The 19,385-nt window shown below is 35.2% G+C and overlaps 1 protein-coding gene across 4 annotated transcripts in view; it reads left to right on the top strand.

Annotated features, from left to right (window-relative positions):
* LOC132152697 (unconventional myosin-Ib-like) overlaps positions 1–19,385 on the top strand; it is a 73,801-nt gene that overhangs the window by 38,909 nt on the left and 15,507 nt on the right. For all 4 annotated transcript variants that reach the window (XM_059561509.1, XM_059561508.1, XM_059561507.1 and 1 more), the window contains exons 6-11: positions 627–673; positions 3,148–3,211; positions 11,489–11,587; positions 12,187–12,290; positions 16,150–16,297; positions 17,992–18,110. In XM_059561509.1, the coding sequence (XP_059417492.1) occupies positions 627–673; positions 3,148–3,211; positions 11,489–11,587; positions 12,187–12,290; positions 16,150–16,297; positions 17,992–18,110 (581 nt within the window). The remainder of the gene's footprint in view (positions 1–626; positions 674–3,147; positions 3,212–11,488; positions 11,588–12,186; positions 12,291–16,149; positions 16,298–17,991; positions 18,111–19,385) is intronic.

Here is a 19,385-nt window from a genome sequence, read left to right as displayed (position 1 = left end):
TGAGAACTATGGTACATTTGTCACATTGAAAATAAAAGGTTGCATTGTGGGATACAATCATTCTGTGCATTGTGCTGTTTTGTATAGTGCAAATGTAGTAGGTTATCTGGATAGTCCATGCATACTGAACATTTGCTTACTGAATGCAGTATACATGCTTTGTACTGGAGTAATATATTCTGAACGTAGCCATTGTTCGTTTGATCTGGGAGAACACTGAAATATTAATTTATTGTGGTGTCATCTTGTAGCTCAAACAGTAAAATATAGCAGAAGCAATGCTAAGGTCAGGGGTTAAGCTCAGTGAATGCATGAACTGTAAAGCTTTAATACAAAGTTAGGATATTTATCTGCCAAATCTATAAATGTAAATTCCATTCAGTGTCCATCAGAGTTAACTAAAATACTCATTAATGTTTATAATAGACGTACATTATTGAAGGATGTGTGGACTTGTTTTTATTTGTAATGTTAGGCAGTCTAAATATTTTATGCTTCATAATTTTGGTGAAAGGTAGCTGAGAGGATTTAGGATAAATTTTCCGCCAGATGACATTGGTCAAAGTATAGATGTAGTGCTAAATGAATCTGGCATGACTAACTCATAACATGTTATTCCACTGCAGCTTTTGGGAACGCCAAAACCGTGAGGAATGACAACTCGTCTCGATTTGTGAGTATCTCTCTCTCTCTTGTTTTTTTTTTTTTTTATAGCATACAGAGTAGAGTATTTTACAACTATTTTGATGCTGCTCTTCCCTCTAGAGTGTGTTTGCTTTAGATTAGATCAACATGGACTTTTGATCCGTAATGTGAACACAGGCAAATTATGATATTGCTTTCTCTCAGTCCACCCCTAAAGTGATGCAATGCTTTTCTTGGGAGTTTGATTTTGCAAAATGATACTGCAACATTCCCGCTTTGCTTTTTATGGACCGGCACTGAGCACATCTGGCCCTATTCTGAAGGCCAAAGTATACTTCAGTTTTTACGTGCACGTGTCTGCGTACAGTGTGCATGACACAAATTTCGTCACCAAAATAGTTTGTGCACTATCCGATTTTTATAAAGTATACCTGGACTTGACACAGCAACACTAGAATGATTGCTTTTCGTACATACAGCAGGATTTAAACAGAACTCTGTCTAGCAACCACCTCCAGATGCCACTGAGTCTCTTCTTTTTCCCTGTCATCCTTGAGGACGGACTCCCACAATGCCTTTCAGCTCAGACATTAGCATAGTTAAATATCTCTGTTGATGTAAATGTGTTTGATGCCGCTGCTCTTTGACAGTTTGGCCCTTTTCCATCTGTCCGTCATGGCCTGACCACACAAAGTAAACATATACTGAGCTATAGAGTATGCACTTACAGAGGTTAGAGACCACACAAAAGTGTCCAGCATGAGCTTTCAGAGGTTTAACAGAGGTGCTGTTCAGTTTACATAACAGGGGAAACAGAACAGCATTGAGACAACGTTTATCCTCAGGAAACTTACCAGATCTAAATTTTTGTAACTCATGGGTCAAAAATTTGTTTGTTGAGCACTCTTACAGGCTCTCGCTTCACCCACATGAGACCATCAGTGTTACATAACAATCTTTAGCCAGGAACCGTTTATCTCAAAACAAAGTGGTCTTCTTTTAGATTTTAAGGCAGCATTGCATCCTCTGTGGCAAAGGCAATCCCATAATGCATAACGGCAAAATTGATTTAAGATGGTTGCTCAGGAGAAGAAAATGTTGGTTTTTAAGAATAAAAAATGGCATGAAGTACAAGTAAAACAAAATAAATAACATTTTACCAAATATTGGTTTGACCTTGTGAAAAAGCATACTTTTTTAAGATAAAACTTGGAAATAATATACTTTTGCATTAAGCTCACACTTAAGTATGTTCTGTTAATATTTTCGGACACTTAATAGCTTATTAATTGCATTTAAATTAAGATGTAATATAGTTTATATTAAATGCAATAAGAGTGCTTTTTTGACCCTCTTATGTAGGACTTCTTGCATCTTTATATGCAATTTCATAATTACGTTGGTTGTCTTTTAAATACTGATAGTGTACTGCAATGACTGTAATGCCATTTCTATTAAAACTTGTAATTTGCCAATTAATTACAAAGTGTCGACCTATAAAGTAATTAAGTATTAATAAAATGAAAGCGTTCTCTCGTTAAGAACAATTAAGTGACTTTCATTGATTTTATATTAACTGCAAGTATATATTTTTTTAAATGTACTTGTAAGATTTGAAGTAAAGTACAATTAGTTTCCATTTGTGTGGTGTAAACATGTAGAACATTCTGCAATAGTCAGCACCTTGGCTAGGGCTCATAGAGCGAAGACAGCAAGCCAGCTCGACAGGGTTTGAAACAGAACCATCTCTGAGGTTATGGCATGTTAACACTTTGAGATTTTGAATTTCATAATAATGTTTTTTATCTCAAGCACCATTTTATCACGTGTATTTCCAAGTGCTGTACTGTAATAAATTTTCTCAAATAAATTTTCAGCTGTTGCTTCCAATGTTGGCGTAGGATTTTAGAGTTCTAAGAGTTTCTTCAGCAGCCTCTGAGGCAGTTTCCTCTTGAAGAGCTGTTGGATATAAATAGACGGGAAAAAAATTAACTGGCTCCAGAGACACTGGGATTACTGTATCTTTCCCAAATAGTATGCAGCGAAAGAAAGACAAAAAGTTTATTTTACCATTAAGGCAGCAAAAAAAAGCCTCTTCTCCCACAGTAGTCCATTGCAAATCTATTTATGATTGGGAGCCTGTGTTATGAACAGGCCTGTACTTGGAGAATTGACTGCGCTTAGAGGGGAAAGTCTTCTCCATTTGCCTCATGGAAGGCTCAAATTTCAGCCCTATTTGCAGTGATCACTGCCCTCGATGTCACGTGTCTGTTCCTACCATCAAGAACCACAGAAGAGCCACGTGGTTCTCTGCAGCAAGCCTCCCATTAGTATCAAAGGCCTTGATGCAGTGTCACCATTGGAGAGGGACCCGCTTCTTAGTCATATCTTATTTTGACTGCAAAGGAAGGCCACGTTAAACAGCAATAAAGAACCATGTTATCAGCTAACCCACCATGCACTTTTTATGGGATCTGCTAACAATTTCTTCTCTTTCTACAGGGGAAGTACATGGATATAGAGTTTGACTTCAAAGGAGACCCCCTTGGTGGAGTCATCAGTAATTGTGAGTATAATTAGAAGGTGGATCCCGAAGAGTAATAGTGCCCAAGTATAAATAAAGGAATAGTTCACTCCAAATCTGTCATAATTTACTTACCCTCATGTCATTTTAAGCCCATATGCTGATTAATTAATTCTGAAATTCTGAAATACAAAAGGCGAAAATCTGAGAAATGTTCATGCAGCTTTTTCCATACAGTTACAGTCTGTGATGTATATGACTGTCAAGCTCCCAAATGTCTAAAACATTCATTATAAAACTACTATCTACTATTATTACTACTGTAATAATATTATTATTCAAGGACACAGGGAATTTATCAAGAGAGACAGTAAATTTTGAATTGTTAAAAAAAAAAAAAAAAAAATTATTTCCAATTTATATATTTTTTTCTACCTACTATGAAATAAGCCTTTTAAAAAAGTGTCCGGGTTTCCAGAAAAATATTAAACCATTTAAAAAATAGCTAATAATAATAAATGTTTCTTGAGCAGCAAATCTGCATATTAGAATGGTTTCTGAAGGATCATGTGACATTAAAGAGTTATAGTGCTTAAAATCAGCTGTGCAAATTAAATTACATTATAAATATATTACAAAGGAAAATAGTTATTTCAGTTTTACTGTATTTTTGATCAAGTAAATGCAGCATAAGAGACAAAAAAAAAACAGACCCCAAACATTAGCAACATTGCACCATGAACTGTCATATTATTGAAAATAACTGCATGAACTTTTTTTAGAATTTCTTCTTTTGTGTTTTCTGGAAGAAAAGTCAGGTGAGTGTAAAGACAACATGCACTGGAGAATAAATGATGATATAAGCATCATTTTGGGAAACTATTTCTTTTTACTTTGTACTATTTATTTATTAATTAATTTTTTTTGTACAACTGGCTGTGTCTTTACTCTTGCTCCCAGCTATGTGCTTTCAGAGAGGACTTTGGGAAACTGTGCTGCATTCATACATATAAATTATCCAGAGCGTGTCCTTATTTTGTAGGACTATTGCAATGGTTCCTGAAATGTGCCCTTGAGCCAGTCTCTCTGCAAATACAAAGCCAGTCCAGCGCTCTAGTTGGCTTGGCACAAATACTCCGACTGTTGAAGCCAGTGGTCCATTTAGCTTTAGGTTTCCTCATGCATTTGGTTAATATATGTGACCCTGGAGCACAAAACCAGTCTTAAGTCGCTGGGGTATATTTTTAGCAATAGCCAAAAAAAAAACAACATTGTATGGGTTCAAAATGATCGATTTTTTTCTTCTATGCCGAAAATCATTAGGATATTAAGTAAAGATCATGTTCCATGAATATATTTTGTAAATTTTTGACCATAAATGTATCAAAACTTAATTTTTGATTAGTAATATGCTTTGCTAAGAATTCATTTGGACAACTCTAAAGGTGATTCTCACAGTATTTAGATTTTTTTGCACCCTCAGAATCCAGATTTTCAAGTTGTTGTATCTCGGCCAAATATTGTGCGATCCAAACAAACTACAGTCGTGGCCAAAAGTTTTGAGAATTACATAAATATTAGTTTTCAAAAAGTTTGCTGCTAAACTGCTTTTAGATCTTTGTTTCAGTTGTTTCTGTGATATACTGAAATATAATTACAAGCACTTCATACGTTTCAAAGGCTTTTATCGACAATTACATGACATTTATGCAAAGAGTCATTATTTGCAGTATTGGCCCTTCTTTTTCAGGACCTCTGCAATTTGACTGGGCATGCTCTCAATCAACTTCTGGGCCAAATCCTGACTGATAGCAACCCATTCTTTTATAATAACTTCTTGGAGTTTGTCAGAATTAGTGGGTTTTTTGTTTGTCCACCCGCCTCTTGAGGATTAAGATCTGGGGAGTTTCAAGGCCATGGACCCAAAATTTCAACATTCTGGTCCCCGAGCCACTTAGTTATCACTTTTCCCTTATGGCATGGTGCTCCGTCGTGCTGGAAAATGCATTGTTCTTCACCAAACTGTTGTTGGATTGTTGGAAGAAGTTGCTGTTGGAGGGTGTTTTGGTACCATTCTTTATTCATGGCTGTGTTTTTGGGCAGAATTGTGAGTGAGCCCACTCCCTTGGATGAGAAGCAACCCCACACATGAATGGTGTCAGGATGCTTTACTGTTGGCATGACACAGGACTGATGGTAACACTCACCTTTTCTTCTCCGGACAAGCCTTTTTCCAGATGCCCAAACAATCGGAAAGGGGCTTCATCGGAGAATATGACTTTGCCCCAGTCCTCAGCAGTCCATTCACTATACTTTCTGCAGAAGATCAATCTGTCCCTGATGTTTTTTTTTGAGAGAAGTGGCTTCTTTGCTGCCCTTCTTGACACCAGGCCATCTTCCAAAAGTCTTGGCCTCACTGTGCGTGCAGATGCGCTCACACCTGCCTGCTGCCATTCCTGAGCAAGCTCTGCACTGGTGGCACTCCGATCCCGCAGCTGAATCCTCTTTAGGAGACCATCCTGGCGCTTGCTGGACTTTCTTGGACGCCCTGAAGCCTTCTTTACAAGAATTGAACCTCTTTCCTTGAAGTTCTTGATGATCCTATAAATTGTTGATTGAGGTGCAATTTTAGTAGCCACAATATCCTTGCCTGTGAAGCCATTTTTATGCAACGCAATGATGGCTGCACGCGTTTCTTTGCAGGTCACCATGGTTAACAATGGAAGAACAATGATTTCAAGCATCACCCTCCTTTTAACATGTCAAGTCTGCCATTCTAACCCAATCAGCCTGACATAATGATCTCCAGCCTTGTGCTCGTCAACATTCTCACCTGAGTTAACAAGACGATTACTGAAATGATCTCAGCAGGTCCTTTAATGACAGCAATGAAATGCAGTGGAAAGGTTTTATTGGGATTAAGTTCATTTTCATGGCAAAGAAGGACTATGCAATTCATCTGATCACTCTTCATAACATTCTGGAGTATATGCAAATTGCTATTATAAAAACTTAAGCAGCAACTTTTCCAATTTCCAATATTTATGTAATTCTCAAAACTTTTGGCCACGACTGTACATCAATGGAAAGCTTATTTATTCAGCTTTCAGATGATGTATAAATCTCAATTTTGAAAAAGTGACACTTAAGACTGGTTTTGTGGTCCAGGGTCACATATAGTGTTGAATCAACTGGTAGTCGAAATGATGAGTGGTGACACAAAACATGCACATTCTCTAAAACATAACTATAGCAACATTTGTCTGGTCAAAAATGGGATTGTGCCATTATGACAAGTGACCTTAAAGTCTTTAAATGGAAATGAAAGTGCTACCACTTGTCACTGAGAGATATCTTATGCCGCTGCGACTTCCTGTAACAGCTGCCACAGTTCGTCCATTTGCTCGCTTATTTGAGGAGAATTTGTAACCTATATAGTACAGCAGTTTGAGTAACTAGTCGATCAGATAGTGTGCCACCATCCACATGAGAGAATCGATCAATCTCCCACTCTTAATGATGCTGATTTGATTTATCTACGTCAATTCATCACATACAGGGTCACTAGACCTAACTGACAACCTAATGACATTTCTATTGTGCTGATCTTTGGAGCAGCACTGGATTACTTCACTCAACAGTTACCCCTTCAGTCCAGATCTGTAAATGCCTCTGCTCGGGAATACAAACACATTGAGTTTCCTTAAGGACATCAAGACCTTCACCTGCTTCCAGTTATCTCTTATTTTGACTCCATGTGTATATTCAGTGAAAGACACAGGAAGTGGGAGCAAAATGTTAATGTTTTTTTTCCCAACGTTTGATTTGAGGAGCTTTAAACAATTCCACCACAGTTTTTACTGAAGTTCTGGATAGAGTTGCACCGACCGTTCGTAAGTTATAACATTATTGGAACATAAAGCAGTTTGTAACTCTGTACTTTTAATTGCACTGTTGCACAAAAAAAAAAAAAAAAAAAAAAAAATATATATATATATATAAAATAATATTGTCATTATTAGTATATGCACAAGGCTCACCGATGCAAACAGAGATGCAATGTTCAGGTTAAATTAGTGTTGAAAAGGCCTCTCACAAAGTAATTTATTCACATAATGTCCTCAGCATTTTCATACATGTCTGAAGGATAGAATTATAATAAATAAGCAGGAGTGTTTATTGATGCAATTCAGAAAATCTGCTATTTAATTCCAATCAGTACACCTGGTTGAAACTTCTATAATTATTTTTTCAGTAAGTAGAGTTACATTTCAAGTTAAACGGTGCAACACCAAAATATTTAGTAGTGTAAAGTTGTAACTTACAGCCCCTTTATGTCAAAACTGGGTTAAGTTGTAACTTACACACAGGTGTTGCAGTTGGCCTCTGCTGTCTAAATTCAGTGTAGTTTAAACTGTTACAGCTTCATGTCGTCTGCACAATATAATCTATTGGGAGTGCTTCAAAACAACCAAGTTGCATGTCCACAGACAGACTTTAACAGGATGCTACAGAGAGTTCTGAAGCCTGAGGGCTTTTGTCCAAAAAACAATCTCAGAGTCATCCGATACAGCGTCCTTTTACCCACTAGAAGCTGTTTTTAGATGATTTGAACAAACAGACTTCATACACCAGAACTCTGTTCCTAAACCTCCTGAGCAGCCTAAACAGGGAGTATTTTAAGGAATCATAGACATATTAAATAAGTCTAACACCTTTATGGCTCATATGGTATGTTACAGTGAGAATATGAAGTGCACACTTGAAGAAAAAACACCTCAGTTTACCCAGAGACCCAAACTGAGCAAAAATATGCAATTCGGTGAAGTTATTGATATTTATAAGATCAAAGTCTGATAGCTTGTAATGTAAATCACTACTTGCAAAAATGTCCAGCAAATGTTGTGTTTATATTAAATGGAAATGTTTATATTACTAACAGAGGTGGGTAGAGTACCCAAAAACTGTACTCAAGTAAAAGTAAAAGTACTTCTAGAAATATTTACTCAAGTAAAAGTACTAGTCTTGAATAGTTACTTGAGTAAGAGTAAAAAAGTATCGGGAAAAAAATCTACTCAAGTAGTTTGTTACTAGTTACTTTGGGTCATATATACTGTACTGAGCCTATTTTTATTTAGATATATAGATAAAATGTATGTAATGTATGTGTGTGTGTATAAATGTATATATTTCATCAGCCTTTACTCCAATTTATGTAATTTATTATAAAACCCTGTCTGTTTACTTAAGTAACCGATATAGGTGTCATGCCATAACATATTTTTAATACGACTGACTTTATATTAAATGTGAATTTAACATTGAAAGAATGGGTGAGGGTATAAATGTGATATAAATATTGCTACTAATCTTTCATTGTTCAGAAAGAGAGCAAATAACATTTACATTATTAAAGATCATTTTCACTCACAGTCTAGAGTTCAATCACTCTCAGAAACTCCCATTAAAATCACAGAAACTGTTAACACTGTGAAATCAATATCAATTGAATCACTTAATTAAAGATTCGTACACACATCTGCACTTTGTTGTTTCTGACGAGAGAATTCGCCAGAAAGAGGTATTCAGTCAGCGAGCGAGTGAAGGAAGCACCGGCATTTCAGCGATGACTCATCTGAACACCTCTGATTGGCCAATGCTTTAATAAGCTCAAAAGAATCATGTGTGATTTGTTATAATGTGCAGTGCTGTAAAAACATCTTGACTCCCCTCTGTTATAAGCCACACACGTACAACAAACTAATGTCACAGTGGTATTGTGTACTGTAATCGAATGTAGCCCAAGTTATTACCTGTTAAACAGTAGACAGCACACGCGGTGTTCATCTAATAAGGATCTCCATCGCAAGCGAATAATAGCCTTTGCAGATTTGCTTTCAATTCAGTGCAGTTCCAGCCACGTTTTCAACGCTCTTTCTGTTCTTAAACGTTACAACTCTGAGTGAACCGCTTCAGACGCTCAGCGCGTGCGGCAGGGAACTGAACGAATCATTCAAACTGATTCATGAACCAATTCACTCGTTTGCCAATTGGTTTGATCAAGCCTTTGAACAGAATTGACTCAAAAGAATGAATCATTCGCGAATGGGCATCGCTCATTGCCCAGAGGAAAGTAGACGGCGCGTTTGGAATAAACTGAAGCATTTATAACATTTATTGCATTAAGATAAAGTAACGAGAGGAGCGTCGCCCACAGTAACAAAGTAAAAGTACACATTTTCCCCCAAAAATTTACTCAAGTAGGAGTATAAAGTACCCATCTTTAAATATACTCCGAAAAGTATTAGTTACACCCAAAAATTACTCAAGTAAATGTAACGAAGTAAATGTAACTCGTTACTACCCACCTCTGATTACTAATGATATAAAACTCATGTCCTTATGTTTACTTTATAAAAATCAGTAAAGGGTAAACCGCAAAAAGACACGTGAACCACGATCTGAAGGAGGATATTTTTACAATTCTACTAAGAGACCTTTTACTTGATAAAAAGTATAAACTATCAATAATAATGACAAAAGGCATGTAGCAGAATGTATAGAAAAGTTTTGATGACCTAAAGGCCTTAAAAACATTAAAAACAATGGACTAAACAGTGGACCAGTTGGAGAATACTTACTTTAATATCATTAATTCAATGTTTTATGTGCTATGTTTATGTGAAAGAATTTGTCCCATGTGACCAGCCACTTATAAGGCAGCTGTCTAAGCAGGCGGTTCACAGCAAGGTTGCTAGGTTTTAGAGTAGAACTCAAGCAATGCAGTGAAGGAAGATGGAAGACTTCTGATTTTTGAGTGGAGGACAGAAGTTACTGGCCATTACTGGACCTGTGCTAAAGAAATAACAAAGGTCTGCGAATGTACTAAAGGTGCAAGGTCAGAGTGGAGTCCCCTCAGGGCTGAAGTTTTCCTGCATTCCTCAGACGCTACTCTTACACCAGACAGCATGATTTATCTCTGAAAGTTAAAGGAGAGGATGGGGGAGAGGAAGACAAAGGATACTCTTTAGTGTTTGGTTACTGTTGAGGTAGATTCCACAACAGGGGATCTTTAATGGGGCTATAAACCATTGATGAGCCTGTGGCCCACAGCCACTACGCCACTGTTGTGACATCCGATAAAACATTAAGTGTCAACTGCTTATTGCCATCTCGCTTTTACTATTAACCAAATACTTGAAGAGCCATGGACATTTAGTTTCCTGCAGTAAATAACTCATAGCATTAGACTTTTGATACATAATTATTAATATATTTATTCTAAAATTGTTGACTAATTCAAAAGGTTGACCACTGAATCGTTTTCATTTAAATGAGCCAATATACTAGTAATAAATAATAATACACAGTAAAAAAAAATCCAAATTTACTACCGTACATGCACTACCATTCAAAAGTTTATGGTATTATTATTATTGCAAAAGCAATTATTTTTATTCAGAAAAGATGCATTAAATTGATCTAAAGTGACAGTAACAACCTTTACATTGTTATAAAAAAAATTGTAAAACGATATCGGCCTAATAAATAGCATATTAAGGTCATCACAATAATCCCGATGCATGCTTCATTTTATATCACCACAAAATCATTTATTCATATCCCAGTGCAACTGGCAATGAGTTTGAACCGTCAAAGAAGGTTTTAATGGTTCTTTGTCGAGCATTATCAGAATTATCAGTAGAATTTTTTGTTCATATTTTTTGTAGTTGCTCATACTAACAATTCTCCTTGTCTTATCTCTTATCAAGCTAATAAATGTTGTTAATGATAAGGTAATCATGGCTTTGGGCTGATGCTGCTGTTTTCTAATGGGCACACATCTGGATGAAGCGTGGGCGGTGTGATAGATGAATATCTCCTTTGAGACTTCCTGTCTCCATCTGAATACAATGAGCAATGAAAACTTCACTATGGATATCTAAATATTCATTCTAAAGTAAACAGGAAAACAACTTTGTTTTTCTCTGAAATGGGAGTTCTGCTTGGTACATAGTAGGAGAGAATTGTCTTTAGCCAATTTCATCTGTGTGTAATTCTTTACTGGGATTGCTGAAATTAACATTTATGTATGTATGCAGTTGAAAAGACATTAGGGGCTTTTCTACTGCATGGTACGACTCATTACAGTTCACTTTTGGTGGCTTTTCCATTGTGTACACTACTGTAGAACCTGGTACTTTTTTTTTTTTTTTTTTTTTTTAAGTACCACCTCGGTTGAGGTTCCAAGTGAGCCGTACTGATACTAAAATGTGACGTGTAAGCACTGTAGATCACTTTGATACTTCCCTTTTGCAGATCTCTTGGAGAAATCTCGTGTGGTAAAGCAGCCCAGGGGTGAGAGAAATTTCCACATTTTCTACCAGCTGCTTTCTGGAGCATCAGATGACACGCTCAGTAAGAGACCACCTACAGATTTGTAATGATTGCATGTGTATTCGGGATGCATAATTCATTCAGTGGCTTTCAGAGCATGATGAGGAAAAGATAACTGGCACTCAAAGTTACCTGAGTTAAAGACTCTGGGAATGGAATTTATGGTTCATTCGTGGTTTATTTGCATTCTGTTGGACTATGGTCATTGTTTGACATTTCTAATGAAAGAGAACACAATAAAATGCTTTGGTTTCAGGCATCAAAGGGGTAAGCTGAGCCAAAATTCCACATAGATGTAAAATAATCTGATGGAAACTGGGTCAAATGGAATGGCTTATACATCTAGGCAAAGACAGTATAAAGCGGGGTGTTCTATACTGCTCCTGGAGAGCCATCGTCCTGCAGAGTTCAGCTCTAAACCTAATTAAACACACCTGAACCAGCTAATCAAGGTCTTCAGGCTCTAGAAACGTCCAGACATATGAGTTGGAAATTCTGCAGGATGTTGTCCCTCCAGGAACAGGATGGGACATGCCTGAGATAGAAAGTGCAAAGAGTGACCATCAAAGATGGTTGTCAAGTGAATTGATTTTAACAAAGTAATTGTATTTTTCTTTCAGAAAAGCTGAAGCTGGACAGAGACTTCAGTAAATACAACTACCTTAGCCTGGATTCAGCAACGGTCAATGGACTGGACGATGCTGCCAGTTTCAGAACAGTCAGAGTAAGTTTTCTTTCAGGCCTACCATACTGTAGATACAGTAGCTGGTTCCTGACACATTAAAACATGTGAGTCATTGGTTCAGACTGTCATGGGATTAGCTCAGATCTATGCCACCCTCTATGATGAGAAGTTAACAAAGCACCTTATCTCCCCGGCTTAACTGAACAAGATCATCCTTTACCCCGCTAAGGTGGAGTTTGATCTGAGCAAGACTCTTTGCCTAACGTCATTATGTAATTTGAGATTTGTTCAAGCCTCTACTTGAAGACAGGGAAGTTCATTTAAGGGGGAGTTCCACCAGCTCACAGCTGACTTATATAAATAAACCGGTGCTTCTGTTTCTCTCATGCACACTCATTGTGGTGAAAATGGGTCATGCAGAGGATGGATTGTCATTGCAGGGTTTAATAATGAGGATTATATTCTGCTGGCCCGGTTGAGCCAGTAGTTTTGCTTGCTTTGGGCACCTGCCTGACTTGTTCACTGACCTTGAGACAAATTAAAAATAAATTTTACATATATACAGTACAGATCAAAAGTTTGGAAACATTACTATTTTTAATGTTTTTGAAAGAAGTTTCTTTTGCTCATCAAGCCTGCATTTATTTGATCAAAAATACAGAAACAACAGTAATATTGTGAAATATTATTACAACTTAAAATAATAGTTTTCTATTTGAATATACTTTTAAAAAAAAAAATGTATTTCTGTGATGCAAAGCTGAATTTTCAGCATCATTACTCCAGCCTTCAGTGTCACATGTAACATCCAGTCTATCAAATGATCATTTAGAAATCATTCTAATATTCTGATTTATTATGAGTGTTGGAAACAGTTCTGCTGTCTAATATATTTGATGAATAAAAGGTTAAAAAGAACTGCATTTATTCAAAATAAAAAACAATTTCTAATAATATATATTCTAATAATATATTTTCTTTACTATCACTTTTTATCAATTTAACACATCCTTGCTGAATAAAAGTATTGATTTTATTTAAATAAAAAATAGAGAAAAAAAAATTACTGACCCCAAATTACTGACCAGTAGTGTATATTGTTGTTACAAAATATTTATATTTTAAAAACATAGCTTTTTTTTTTTTTTTTTTTTTTTTTTTTTTTTTATTCATCAAAGTATCCTAAAAAAGTATCACGTTCTGAAAAAATATTAAGCAGCAGAACTGTTTCCAACTTTGATAATGAATCATCATATTAGAATGATTTCTAAAGGATCGTGTGATAATGATCCTAAAATTCAGCTTTGCGTCACAGAAATAAATGATAATTTATATATATATATATGCTTTGAGAGTCATCTGGAATGTATTGAAGACGAAACTGCTTGAAATTAAATGGTGATCATCAAAAACATAAAGTGTGTGTGTGTGTGTATATATATATATATATATATATATATATATATATATATATATATATATATATATATATATATATATATATATATATATATTGTGGCAAAAGGAGCCAACGACAGACACAGTAGGCTTTTAAATAACAGAAAATAACAAAAACTGAAAAAAAAAGTGTCCAAAGGGAAAGGGTGTTCAGAATAAACAGGGGATCTGGTGTCCTCGTTGTGCTGCAGGGTTCGTGAAGGTGTTCGGAAGGAAGGGTTCAGGGTAAGGGGCATAGTCCGGTATAGATATATGTATGTATGATAATACGTATCACATATATACGCATCGCAGTTCAGCCCTTAGAAACATCTGGAATATATTGAACACGAAACTGCTCAAAATTAAATGGTGATAATCACAAACGTGTGTGTGTGTGTGTGTGTGTGTGTGTGTGTGCATAAATAAGGCTTAGTGTGTAGGGGACAGTATACACTTCTACGGGGGAGGATGGTTGTTGTTTATGCTGTAAATAATATACAAAACTCTTTGAAGAGTTTTTCCACTCTGGAAGAATAAAATTGTGTCACCATTTATTGAGAGAGAAAGGAAGTTGTTGGTTTGTCATTCATTTTAATCTGCATCACATTTCAGCCCTTAGAAGCATCTGGAATGTATTGAAGACAAAAGTGCTTAAAATTAAATGGTGATAATCATAAACGTGTGTGTGTGTGTGTGTGTGTTGTGTGTGTGTGTGTGTGTGTGTGTGTGTGTATATATATATATATATATATATATATATATATATATATATATATATATATATATATATATATATATATATATAAAGCTATATTGTAAAATATTATTACCATTACTTGTGCCGTTTCATGGAATTGTTGGGGGAATCTTTATATATATATATATATATATATATATATATATATATATATATATATATATATATATATATATATATATATATTTACACTGACATAACACCGAAAGCAATGTCTAATGTTTTTGAATATTATAATTTTGACAGTGTTGCTGCTTTTGTCTATTCCCTGGCCCAATAAGACAAGTGACTTTTCCATCTACTGGCCCGAACCTTTTTGGTGGGCCCAGGGCACACATCAAGCACCTGAATGACCAGAATATCTGTGTCCAAGCAGAAATGCAGCCCACATTAAACTGATCAGAATTCAGTAGCGTATCAGACAATACAGTGCAGTTCTGATGAACTAAAGGCCTAAGCCAAGCTTCATGCTGGCATCAGAACACCCTAACTCAGCATGTGCTGGGCCTCCGGCCTTGACTTTCAACCCCTTGCCTGGGGAGTCAAATCAAATGAAATAGAAAAAGGCCATTTTTTTTTTGCAGTGTAGACATTTGTAGTTTATGAGGTTAAGCATAAATAAGGTTCTGTGTGTAGGGGACGGTAAACACTTCCACGAGGGAGGATGGTTGTTATTTATGCTAGACTGTAAATAATATACAAAACTCAGCAGAATGTTCATTCTTAGAGACACGATATGCTTGTCTTGTTAACATGAAAAAGCTATTAAAGAGTTTTTTCCACTCTGGAATGATAAAAGTGTGTTACCATTTATTAAGAGATAAAGGAAGTTATTGGTTTTTCATCTGAAATCACATTTGAGCCCTTTACAGCTCACTCTGTTATCTCTGGCCTTTACACCATTGACTTTGACAATGAACTGCTTGCACATTTATTATCAGTGACTCCATGATATTTAAAATGTAATTTATGGCTTCACAAGAACAAATATGAACACAAGCTATTGTAGAAGAACAATCAAAACTGTCTCATTGATCAAAAGATATTAAACAAAAAGCCTAAAGTAGGATTTATTGTATCTTCTGAATAGACAATTAATTCAATATCCATAGTTCTCAGTTTTATTTTTTTTATTTTTAAACTAACATCCCCAGGATGTTAACAAACATCCGGACAGATACAACAAAAACAACTAGGAAAGAAAGGTTTGTCAAGTCAAAATTTGATTGGCTTTATGAAGCCTTGTGCGGAAAAAAAATCCTTATGTTTAAAAAGGTGAATCTCAGGTAATATTTTACTCCCAAAATAAAGATGTATAAATAAAGAAATAAAAGATGTTTTGAGTTTGAGTTTTTACACCCATATGTCTGATTGAATTGAAAAACCTATAGAAAAATAAATAACACGTCCACACACACACTAATTATTTTTTTTTAAATGTTATTTTATTTCTTATTTCTTTCCTTGATTCTCAAAGGTGGCAAATACACATGATTCTTCGGACCAGCTGCAATGCTTAATCTTTTGTCTTTGACATGTGGTGTGATGGAAACTTCTGTTCAAGCCCTTCAGGCTGTCCATTAGTGGTGTGGTTACTGGCCAGTCAATCACTTTACATAAGCCTCCATATGTACTGTCATGTTAAATGTCTATCAGCAGACCACTATTGACAAAATATGTTTTTTTCTGCTGCTTTCCCAGAATGCCATGCAAATTGTGGGCTTCATGGAGGATGAGGTTCAGTCAATATTGGAGCTGGTGGCTGCTGTTCTCAAACTGGGAAATATCGAGTTTAAACCAGAGTCTCGTTGCAACGGCTACGATGAGAGTCGAGTCAAGGACAAGAACGGTGAGTGCTAGGCTCTTTCAGAAAGCATTGACATTCCAAAAACGCTGAAAAAGCCAGTTTGTAAAAGAAAGTTCACTTTCCAAGAAACTTTCAAGTGTGAATGATTGGACGTCACAATCAGTATTAGATGTAATGGTATAAACATCTGCTAGCATGGAAAATCAAATTAATAATAATTTTAAAGCAGCATGTACTTTAGTCTTGTATTTAACAGTGCCTTCATCTGCTCACCAGTTTGGTCACTACTGCCATCTATTGATATGTCAAGAGTTATTCAGTGTATTAGCTTGCAGTTGATTTTCAATCAGCAACACAACACTGGTACTTACCCAGATAACCCTTGCGTCCTGTACCATGCATAAGCTAACGATAAAAAAAATCTGTTTTATGTTTTTAAAAAGACACATAAATGCATCCTTGACTAACAAGTAAAGGATTTAATATCTTGCACAGTGACAAAAGTGTCCTGTTACGTGCTAGAATTTAAACTATTTTCCAATTCTCCTGTAATTATTAACCATTCAGTTTACCACATGATGAACAAATAAAAGCAAAAAGGTCATTTAAAATAATGCTAAAACTTTGACAGGTCTAAAATATTCACTTATATGTACGGTTCAATTAAATATGTCTGTAAAATGACTTTGGAACCAGTTTCTTAAAAAAATGCATTTTTCATCTAAAACGGTGACATCTATGCATTTTTAAATATGCATTACATTAGAAAAAAAAAGATAAATAATTTACTTGGGGAAGCCAAAAATGTTTACCTAAATTTTATATATATATATATATATATATATATATATATATATATATATATATATATATATATATATATATTAGTCAACATGATGTGTCTACTACCTAAATGTATTCACTGCAAGTGAGCATTTTTTTGTCACTGGTCATTCTATTAGTTTCTAATATAGCCAGGATAGTGGTCAGCCCAAATATGCATTACATTAGAAAAAAAAAGATAAATAATTTACTTGGGGAAGCCAAAAATGTTTACCTAAATTTTATATATATATATATATATATATATATATATATATATATATATATATATATATATATATATATATATATATAAATAAATAAATATATTAGTCAACATGATGTGTCTACTACCTAAATGTATTCACTGCAAGTGAGCATTTTTTTGTCACTGGTCATTCTATTAGTTTCTAATATAGCCAGGATAGTGGTCAGCCCATGTCAACACATCCATTTATATATACTACAGCGTCTGGTTTGTCTGCTGTGCTTAAACCCATCAGCAATAATGTGCTTTCCTCTGCCCTTTTGACCTGATCGATATGGGCTGAAATGAGTCAGATTAAGCTGGTGTAGGATGAGGGGAATGTATACCTGATGTCCAGATCCTCTCAAAACCCCTGGAGAGAAGCACTTTTATAATACTCTTCAGCTTAACTCCTTGAAAGGGGCTTAACATGTGTCAGTCTTGATTTATAGATTCTAGGAGACAGGCCTTTGATTAGAATGATTGCTGTCTGTAAATTTAAAGACACTAAATATGATTTATAGAGGGTTTCAGATGAGTCGATGGGTTTATATTTATCTTTGGCAATTGGCAAATTTGTTTACATTACATAACACACTGTCTAGTCTAGCCATAAATAATTCTTTAATCTGATCTGCCTGGGTTTGTTTTGCATTTCCTGTCCCAGACCTGAAGGAGATGTGTGAGCTGCTGGGCATTGAGCAGTCTGTGCTGGAGAGAGCATTCAGCTACCGGACCGTGGAGGCCAAGATGGAGAAGATGTCCACCACGCTCAACGTGGCTCAGGTCAGCACGTGCACTCTCTCAGATCACACATCAAGCACTATTTAAATGTTTGGTTCTAGAGTCAAAGTCTTTACTTGAAGGAGAGTATAAAGCTTTGGAGCTTTGGCCACTTTTGTTGTCTAAACCTGGAAAAATAATGGGAATTAATAAAGTAAAAAAAAAAAAATATATATATATATATAAATAAATAAATGCATTTATATATATTTGATATATATAAATATAAAAAATATAAAATATAAAAATTTTATATAAATATATAAATAAATAAATATATATTCGCACATGAGATAGAAGTATGTTTACACAGGAAAAAAAAAATTGTAATTTGTTACGGCTTATCTGGTGTTATTTTTTTCTCTTTTTTTTTTCTTTTATTTAAAAAAAAAAAAAAAAAATGCTTTAAACATTTGTGTATTTTATTTTACATATTCTTCTCTCATGTTCGAAATAAAGACTTCAATCAATCAATCAATCAATCAATCAAAAAGCCTAAAATTGGATATATAGTATCTTCTGAATAGACAATTCATACAGTGTTTTTTTTTTTTTAAGCTAACATGAAGTGAGATCACTTCTGAATGCATTTTCATTTTATTGACCTGGTCCATCGTAATCATCGCTGTCAAAAATGTGACAACTACAAATATGCGACTATGGAGAGGTTCCATGTTTGCAAGTTCGGTGAAGATGATAGGGAGACCCCTATCAAAACTATAGAAAACCAAGAAAAAGACCTATAGAAAACCAAGGTCCTCGAGAGTTCACAAACATCCGGCCAGATACAACAAAAACAACTTGGAGTGGTCAAAATTTGAATGGCTTTATTAAGACTTGTGTGAAAAAACCCTTATGTTTGAATTAAGGCATGCGTTAATACTACAAATAATAATTATTTATTTGAACGAAGTTCTGAATTCCATGTAAATCTATAGGAATTTGATTGTAATCTGCAGTGAAACTGTTCGTCTGATAACTTAGAGAAGCCAACCTACATTATAACAGCCTGTATGTCTGGCAGATGTAGATTGAGAGTATGTTAAGGCAAAATCATAAGTAGAGGTAGAAAGATATTACAGGCCAAACCTCACTAAAGGCTGCTGGAATGCATGTGAAACCGAAACCTTGATTATTGCAATAAAAACATTCAAGTGAGGGGTCCAGTTAGCAATTTTTGATGGGTTCTTGGCATAGCATCATGTTGTTAAGAATTTAGCCACTAACTCTTGATAGAAGACAGGCCTCACTGCATTTGGATCCGGGCCACATGATGTG

Source organism: Carassius carassius, chromosome 11 (genome assembly GCF_963082965.1).
Source record: "Carassius carassius chromosome 11, fCarCar2.1, whole genome shotgun sequence".
NCBI classification, from domain to species: domain Eukaryota; kingdom Metazoa; phylum Chordata; class Actinopteri; order Cypriniformes; family Cyprinidae; genus Carassius; species Carassius carassius.
This window is presented reverse-complemented; position numbering and strand designations above follow the sequence as displayed.